This window comes from Salvelinus sp. IW2-2015, linkage group LG11 (genome assembly GCF_002910315.2).
Source record: "Salvelinus sp. IW2-2015 linkage group LG11, ASM291031v2, whole genome shotgun sequence".
In the NCBI taxonomy this organism is placed as follows: domain Eukaryota; kingdom Metazoa; phylum Chordata; class Actinopteri; order Salmoniformes; family Salmonidae; genus Salvelinus; species Salvelinus sp. IW2-2015.
Genome location: NC_036851.1, coordinates 50,790,048 through 50,800,047, shown reverse-complemented (window position 1 = coordinate 50,800,047; position 10,000 = coordinate 50,790,048). Strand labels below are relative to the sequence as shown.

At 39.6% G+C, this 10,000-nt stretch overlaps 1 protein-coding gene across 1 annotated transcript in view; it reads left to right on the top strand.

Moving 5' to 3' along the window:
- LOC111970541 (acid-sensing ion channel 1B) overlaps positions 1 to 10,000 on the top strand; it is a 116,941-nt gene that overhangs the window by 90,190 nt on the left and 16,751 nt on the right. Inside the window, 3 exon segments of the mRNA XM_023997361.1 lie at positions 8,866 to 8,925; positions 9,635 to 9,655; positions 9,658 to 9,795. Coding sequence (XP_023853129.1) covers positions 8,866 to 8,925; positions 9,635 to 9,655; positions 9,658 to 9,795 — 219 coding nt within the window.

The window sequence follows — 10,000 nt, the reverse complement described above, 5'->3', positions numbered from 1 at the left end:
TATTTATTATCTTTGTTCTATTTCTTATATTTCTTATCTTTATTATCTTTGTTATATTTTTATCTGTGATCTTTAAAGCAATAATGCCCGACGGGGGTATGGTAATATACCACGGCTAAGGGCAGTTCATATGCACAACGCAACGCAGAGTGCCTGGATACAGCCCTTAGCCGCAGTTTACTTGCTATATACCACAACCCCCACAGGTTACAAATGTAATTAGAACAGACAAAATAGTGTTTTGTCATACCCGTGGTATAATGGTCTGATATACCACGGCTTTCAGCCAATCAGCATTCAGCGCTTACCACCCAATTATAAAATGGGTAGTTAGTGGATACATTGGTTGAGCTGGATTTGTCAGAACAATTGCTTGCCGATGTTTGTCACTCTAATCAGTGTCAAGGCCAGATAAACAATTATAATATCTGTTCTACTTATTTTTGGATTTAGATCTAAATGTCAAATCTACCTTTAACTTATGATTCAGTCCTATAAAACCCATTGTTGTCAGCCTAGTCAGTGAAATCTAAATGTGGAATCTAGCCTTTATTCTAAACTGTTTCCATGACCAACAGCTGTAATTGGTACGTGTTAGAAATAGCAGTAGCAGTGTATCTCAGTAGTTATCTTGTGTGCTGTGAAAAACACGTGTCCCATAGTATCAATCAGTAATCTGCACAGTGACCGCCCTCCTTCCACCGTGTCCCAACTGGCACTCTATTCCCTATATAGTCAGAGGTTTTGACTAGGGCTCTTCAGGAGAAATGCACTCTCTGGGGAATAGGGGGTGCGTAGCTTCTGTCATGATCCATTCATTAATCCTCATGCACTCAGACTGCGGTGGCATTTCACTGGGAAGACGGTGTGTCAGGATGTGAATAATTATATTTACTAAATGTCAACAGTGTGTCAGGGATGTGAATAATTATATTTACTAACTATATTTACTAAATGCAACAGTTTGGCAGGGATGTGAATAATTATATTTACTAAATTGTCATCAGTGTGTCAGGGATGTGAATAATTATATTTACTAAATGTCATCAGTGTGTCAGGGATGTGAATAATTAATTTACTAAATATCAACAGTATGTCAGGGATGTGAATAATTATATTTACTAAATATCATCAGTGTGTCGGGATGTGAATAATTATTTTATAAATATCAAACAGTTGTCGGGGATGTGAATATTATATTTTTAAATGTCACAGTGTGTCAGGGATGTGGAATAATTAATATTTACTAAATATCAATCAGGTTTGCAGGATGTGAATAATTATATTTATAAATGTCAACAGTTGTGTCAGGGATGTGAATAATTATATTACTAATGTCAACAGCTGGTGTCCAGGATGTGAATATTATATTTACTAAATGTCAACAGTATGTCAGGGAATGTGGAAAATTATATTTACTAAATGTCAACAGTGTTGTCAGGATTGAATAACTATATTTACTAATGTCAACAGTGTGTCAGGGATCGTGAATAACTATATTTACTAAATTGTCAACAGTGTGTCAGGGATGTGAATTAACTATTTACTAAATGTCAACAGATGTGTCAGGATGTGAAATAACTATATTTCTAAATGTAAAGTTTGGCAAGGGATGTGAATAACTATATTTACTAATTATTTCTAAATGTAACGTATTGTAGGGTGTGAATAAATATTTACTACAATGTCAACAGTTTGGCAGGGAGTGAAAACTATATTACTAAATGTCAACAGTTTGTCAGGGATGTGAATAACTATATTTACTAACTACTATTTACTTAAATGTCAACAAGTATGTCAGGATGTGAAATAAACCTATATTTACTACAATGTCAACAGTTTGTCAGGATGTGAATAACTATATTTACTAAATGTCAAACAGTTTAGCAGGTATCGTGAATAACATATATTTTACTAAATGTCAACGTATGTCAGGGATGTGCACAATAAACTATATTTACAAATGTCAACAGTTTGGCAGGGATGTGGAGCATAACTATATTTACTAAATGTCAACCCATTCGTCAGGGATGTGAATAACTATTATTACTAACTATATTTACTAAATGTCAGAACAGTATGTCAGGGATGTGAATAACCTATACTTTTACTAAATGTCAACAGTTTAGCAGGGATGTGAATAACTATATTTACTAAACTAATATTTACTAAATGCTCAACAGTATGTCAGGGACCTGTGACACCTAACAACTACCTCAATTTACTAAATCCGTCAAACAGTTTAGCAGGGCATGTGAGCATAACTACTATTTACTTAAATGCAACAGTTTGCAGGGATGTGCCAATAACTATATTTACTAAATGTTCAACAGTTTGTCAGGATGCTGAATAACTACATATTTACTAAACTATATTTACTAACATGTCAACCAGTTATGTAGGGATGTGAATAACTCATATTACTAAATGTCAACAGTATTAGCAGGGATGTGAACTAAACTATATTTACTAAATGTCAAACAGGTTTAGCATGGAGTGGAATTAACTATATTCTACTAAATGTCAACAGTTTTGGCAGGGATGTGAAAACAAATAATTATAGGACGGAGGAGCCTACTTTTCACTGCATCTCGGGCAGTCCAGGGCTGCCTACTGTGTTTTCTTAACTTGTTCTCACTATAGAAGAGATTGTCCAATCTAGAGACATGAAGGACACCAATGTTAATGAACATCAGTTCATTTAAATGAACAGATAGATCAACATTAGGACTGGAGTACCTCCAGTACTCCAACTCCAGCAGATAGTGTTCCGATGGCGCAGGGGTCTAAGGGCACTGCAATCTCAGCCTGCACAGACGGTGTCACTGCAGTCCCTGCGTTTGATCCAGGCTTTTCACATCGGCTGTGATTGGACACCATTTAGGGGCGATGTACAATTGCCAGCATCGTCTGAGTTTGGCCTTGGTTGTAAGCCTTCATGTAATAAGAATTTGTTCTTAACTGGTTAAATAGATACGGTTTTTTAAAAAATAGACAGATGAAATTCAATCACAGAGAGAACAAGGAGTTGTAATGGACACGAAGATGTCCCCTCTTCTCCTCTCCTCTCCAGGACTTGTTGTTCTGTCTCTCTGGTTCATGGTTTTCCCTCAGGAGATGCCCCATACTGTACCCAGAGCCAAGTACAAGGGAAGTGTGCCGATCCTGCCTTGGTTAAGCAAAACCTCCTATCTCTGTCGTTCACGAAGCCAGGTGCCCATACAGAATGGTTCGTCTAGATCGTTTGGGAGTACTTGACTGGCCTCCACAGAGCCCTGACTTCAACCCCATCGAAACCCCGACTGCGAGCCAGTCTAATTGCCCACTCAGTGCCCGACCTCACTAATGCTCTTAGTGCTGAATGGAAGCAAGTCCCTCGCAGCGATCTCTCCACATCTAGTTGAAAAGCCCTTCCAGAAGAGTGGAGATTGTTCTCCGTATAGTAGCAGCACGGGCGAGGACCAAACTCCATGTTAATGCCCATGATTCTAGGAATAAGATTTTCACACGAGCACGTGTCCACATACTTTTGTTCATGTTTCAGTTCCCTCTCTCTCTCCTCTCTCTCTCTCTCTCTCTCTCTCTCTCTCTCCTCTCTCTCTCTCTCTCTCTCTCTCTCTCTCTCTCTCCTCTCTCTCTCCACTTCCGCCCTCCCTCCCTCCCACTGGTCGGTTACCAAGTCGACGCTCAGCCTTCAACATTTCACGTTTTTGACTTTACGTTTGTTCATTTGCCAAATTTCCAATTCAGTTTATACCTGTCTGATTCATTGGAAACGTGGTTGAAAAGGATTCGTGGAATCAATGTATGATTCAACCAATTTTTGCATGAGTGGATTGTCTGTTTCTCACACGGCCCCGCAACACGTAGCTGTAGTGCCTACATATAAAGGACCACCTGTCCCCCTCTGTTGTGCTTCCCTTATAGACTTCCATGGTGGAGAGGACGGATAATGACTATTGCGTGTGTGATAGCACTCAGCCCTTGCAACATGGACGCGCTTCTGGAAGGAGCATGTCCGCTTCGTTCAAGATTCCGCGAGTAAGGCCTCATCCATAACAAGTCACCGCTGGCCACAGAGAGTACAACAAGACTGAGCAATAGCATCGCCGTAAGTTAACTGGCCACTGGTCATACCTCGCCATATATCTATCACTCTCTCATTTCTTGTGGTACACATGCCTGGTAGGAGCCTCTCTCTCTCAATTTCAACTTCAATGTAAGGGGTTTTATTGGCACGGGAAACATATGTTTTACATTGCCAAAGCAAGTGAAATAGATAAGAAACAAAAGTGAAATAAAATAATAAAGACATTTCTTATGTCTATATACAGTGTTGTAATGATGTGCAAATAGTTAAAGTACAAAAGGGAAAATAAATAAACATAAATATGGGCTGTATTTACAATGGTGTTTGTTCTTCACTGGTTGCCCTTTTCTTGTCACAAATCTTGCTGCTGTGATGGCACACTTTGGTATTTCACCCAATAGATAAGGAAGTTTATCAAAATTAGGTTTGTTTTCTAATTCTTTGTGGGTCTGTGTAATCTGAGGGAAATATGTGTCTGTAATACGGTCATACATTTGGCAGGAGGTTAGGAAGTGCAGCTCAGTTTCCACCTCATTTTTGTGGGCAGTGTGCGCACAGCCTGTCTTCACTTCTCTGCCTACGACGACCTTTCTCAATAGCAAGGCTATGCTCACTCTGTGTCTGTACATAGTCAAAGCTTCTCTCTCATTTACACACACAATACCTGTAGAATTACAACTGGCTCAGTGGAGTTTTCCAAAAACGCTCAACATGGGGGGCGGGTTGCCCTACACAAGGTTGCTGGTTCGAATCCTACCCCAAACACCAACTATAAACTTAACCAATCAAATTTCTTGCCTAAACTTAAATTGATTTCTGCCCTTGAGGCAAAGGCCCCTAGAAAAAGATAGAATGTAGGAACATTTCCCCATGCCAAGTGCTGAGTCAACCTCTCTGTCACAGACGCTATAGGGAACCGTGACTCGGTCATCCTCTCTGTCACAGACGCTGTAGGGAACCGTGACTCAGTCATCCTCTCTGTTACTGACACTGTAGGGAACCGTGACTCAGTCACCTCGTGTCTGTAATGAACTGGTCGGAGCAGATTTAGTATCGCTCTTTTGTTCAAGCACTGTAGGAACCGTGACTAGTCATCCTCTCTGTTACTGACACTGTAGGGAACGTGACTCAGTCATCCTCTCTGTTACTGACACTGTAGGGAACCGTGACTCAGTCTCCTCTCTGTTACTGACAACTGTGTAGGGAACGTGTGGACTCAGTCATCCTCTCTGTTTTACGACACTGTAGGGACCGTGACTCAGGTCATCCTCTCTGTTACTGACACTGTAGGGAACCGTGACTCAGTCATCCTCTCTGTTACTGACACTGTTAGGAGCGTGACTCAGTCATCCTCTGTTGGACAGTACTGGTAGGAACCGTGACTCAGTCATCCTCTCTGTCACAGACACTATAGGGAACCGTGACTCAGTCATCCTCTCTGTCACAGACACTATAGAGAACCGTGACTGAGAGTCACAAACAAAACTGTTAAAAACATGTGTAGTCACACTGCTATGGTTCAGTAGATTTAGTTGACATTGCTGTAGTGGAGTTTTTATCTCTGTTTGTCTAATGTGATATATTGTGTATCTTAGAGAAAGGGGTGACTGGGTTGAATGTGAGAAAGATACAGAAAGACACAAAAGAAAAGCTTATATTTATTACCTTTATTATCTTGGTTCTATTTATTATCTTTATTATCTTTGTTCTATTTATTATCTTTGTTCTATTTCTTATATTTCTTATCTTTATTATCTTTGTTATATTTATTATCTGTGATCTATTAAAGCAATAATGCCCGAGGGGGTATGGTAATATACCACGGCTAAGGGCAGTTCATATGCACAACGCAACGCAGAGTGCCTGGATACAGCCCTTAGCCGCAGTTTACTTGGCTATATACCACAACCCCCCAAGGTTACAAATGTAATTAGAACAGACAAAATAAGTGTTTTGTCATACCCGTGGTATATGGTCTGATATACCACGGCTTTCAGCCAATCAGCATTCAGCGCTTGAACCACCCAATTATAAAATGGGTAGTAGTGGACTACATTGGTTGAGCTGGATTTGTCAGAACAATTGCTCTGCCGATGTTTGTCACTCTAATCAGTGTCAAGGCCAGATAAACAATATAATATCTGTTCTACTTATTTTGGGATTTAGATCTAAATGTCAAATCTACCTTTAACTATGATTCAGTCCTATAAAACCCATTGTTGTCAGCCTAGTCAGTGAAATCTAAATGTGGAATCTAGCCTTTATTCTAAACTGTTTCCATGACCAACAGCTGTAATTGGTACGTGTTAGAAATAGCAGTAGCAGTGTATCTCAGTAGTTATTCTGTGTGCTGTGAAAAACACGTGTCCCCAGAGTATCAATCAGTAATCTGCACAGTGACGCGCCCTCCTTCCACCGTGTCCCAACTGGCACTCTATTCCCTATATAGTTCAGAGGTTTTGACTAGGGCTCTGGTCAGAAGAAATGCACTCTCTGGGGAATAGGGGGTGCGTAGCTTCTGTCATGATCTCATTCATTAATCCTCATCACTCCAGACCTGCCGGTGGCATTTCACTGGAACGGTGTGTCAGGGATGTGAATAATTATATTTACTAAATGTCAACAGTGTGTCAGGGATGTGAATAATTATATTTACTAACTATATTTACTAAATGTCAACAGTTTGGCAGGGATGTGAATAATTATATTTACTAAATGTCATCAGTGTGTCAGGGATGTGAATAATTATATTTACTAAATTCATCAGTGTGTCGCAGGGATGGTGAATGAAATTATATTTACTAAATATCACAGTATGCTCCAGGGATGTGAATAATTATATTTACTAAATATCACAGTGTGTCAGGGATGTGAATAATTTATATTTACTAAATATCAACAGTAATGTTGGCGGGATGTGAATAATTATATTTATAAATGTCAACAGTGTGTCAGGGATGTGAATAATTATATTTACTAAATATCAACAGTTTGTCAGGGATGTGATAATATATTTACTAAATGTCAACAGTGTGTCAGGGATGTGAATAAATTATATTTACTAATGTCACAGTGTGTCAGGGATGTGAATAATTATATTTACTAAATGTCAACAGTATGTCAGGGATGTGAATAATTATTTTACTAAATGTCAAACAGTGTGTCAGGGATGTGAAATAATAAATAATTTACTAATGTCAACAGTGTGTCAGGGATGTGAATACTATATTTACTAAATGTCAACAGTGTGGTCAGGGATGTTGAATAATATATTTACTAAATGTCAACAGTGGTGTCCAGGGATGTGAATAACTATATTTACTAAATGTCAAAGTTGGCAGGGATGTGAATAACTATATTTACTAACTATATTTACTAAATGTCAACAGTATGTCAGGGATGTGAATAACTATATTTACTAAATGTCAACAGTTTGGTGCAGGGATGTGAATAACTATATTTACTAAATGATCGAAACAGGTTTGTCAGGGATGTGAATAAACTGATATTTACTAACTATAATTTAACAATGTCAACAGTAGTCAGGGATGTGAAAACTAATATTTACTAAATGTCAAAGTTTGTCAGGGGATGTGAATAACTATATTCTAAATGTCAACAGTTTGTAGGGATGTGAATAACTATATTTACTAACTTATTACTAAATGTCAACAGTATGTCAGGGATGTGAATAACTATATTTACTAAATGTCACAGTTTGGCAGGGATGTGAATAACTATATTTACTAAATGTCAACAGTTTAGCAGGGATGTGAATAATAATACTATATTTACTAAATGTCAACAGTAATTGGCAGGGGATGTGGAATAACTTAATTTACTGGAAATGTCAACATGTTTTTTAAGGGCAGGGATGTGAATAACGTATATTTCTAATATATTACTAAGATGGTTCAACAGTATGTGCAGGGATATGTGAATATAATATATTTTACTAAATGTCAAAACAGTTTAGGCAGGGAGTGTGAAATACTACTATTTACTACAATGTCAACAGTTTAGGAGGGATGTGAATAACTATATTTACTAAATGTCAACAGTTTGTCAGGGATGTGAATAACTATATTTAACTAAATATAATTAAGCTAAATGGTCAACAGTATGTCAGGGATGTGAATTAACTATATTTACTAAATGTCAACAGTTTAGCAGGGATGTGAATAACTATATTTACTAAATGTCAACAGTTTGGCAGGGATGTGAATAACAATAATTATAGGACAGGAGGGAGCTAATTCACTGCATCTCGGGCATCAGGCTGCTGTGTTTTCTTTAACTCTGTTCTCACTAATAGAAGAGATTGTCCAATCTAGAGAACATGAAAGGACACCAATGTTAATGAAATCAGTCATTAAATGAGCAGATTAGATCAACATGTCAGGATGGAGTACTCCAGTACTCCAACTCCAGGCAGATAGTGCTTCCGAGTGGCGCAGGGGTCTAAGGCACTGCATCTCAGTGCAAGAGGTGTCACTGCAGTCCCTGGTTTGAATCCAGGCTGTTTCACATCCGGCTGTGATTGGGACTACCATAGGGCGATGTACAATTGGCCCAGCATCGTCTGAGTTTGGCCGGTGTAGGCCTTCATTGTAAATAAGAATTTGTTCTTAACTGGTTAAATAATACGGTTTTTAAAAAATAAGACAGATGAAATCAATCAAGAGAGAACAAGGAGTTGTAATGACAGAGATGTCCCCTCTTCATCCTCTTCCTCATCCAGGACGTTGTGTTCTGTCTCTCTGTCATGTTTTCCTCAGGAGATGCCCCATACTGTACCCCAGAGCAGTACAAGGAGTGTGCCGATCCTGCCTTGGGTAAGCAAAACCTCCTATCTCTGTCCGTTCACGAAGCCAGGTCCATACAGAAATGGTTCGTCTAGATCAGTGTGGAAGTACTTGACTGGCCTCCACAGAGCCCTGACTTCAACCCCATCGAACCCCGACTGCGAGCCAGTCCTAATTGCCCAACATCAGTGCCCGACCTCACTAATGCTCTTAGTGGCTGAATGGAAGCAAGTCCCCGCAGCGATGTTCCAACATCTAGTGGAAAGCCTTCCCAGAAGAGTGGAGATTGTTATAGTAGCAGCAACGGGGGGACCAACTCCATGTTAATGCCCATGATTTAGGAATAAGATGTTCAACGAGCACGTGTCCACATACTTTTGGTCATGTAGTCCCTCTCTCTCTCTCTCTCTCTCTCTCTCCTCTCTCTCTCTCTCTCTCTCTCTCTCTCTCTCTCTCTTCTCTCTCTCTCCTCTCTCTCTCTCTCCATTCCGCCCTCCTCCCTCCCAACTGGGTACAGACGTCAGTTCAACATTTAGTTTTGATTTACGTTTGGTTCATTTGCAAAATCCAATCAGTTTTACGTGTTGATTCATGTGGAAACGTGGTTGAAAATGATGGGAATCAAATGTTGTGATTCAACCAATTTTGCTGAGTGGATTGTCTGTTTCTCACGCCCCGCAACGTGCTGTAGTGCACTACATATAAAGGACACTGTCCACCTTGTTGTGTTCCCTTATAGACTTCCTGGTGGAGAGGGATAATGATACTGCGTGTGTGAGACGCCCTGCAACATGACGCGCTTTGGAAAGGAGAAGTGTCCTTCGTCAAGATTCCGCAGTAAGGCCTCAGCCAAGTACGCTGGCAAGGAAGTAAACAACAAGGACTGCTAGCAACTTAACAGTCGCCGTAAGTTAATCGCTGCGCTGGTCCTGTATCTATCTGTCAGGTGTGGAGGTTAACCTGTCTGTTCCTTATCTATCTGTCAGGTGTGGAGGTTTACCTGTCTGTTCCTTATCTACTTGTCAGGTGTGGAGGTTTACGCTGTCTGTTCCTTATCTATCTGTCAGGTGTGGCAAGGTTAACCTGTCTGCTCGTTATCTATCTG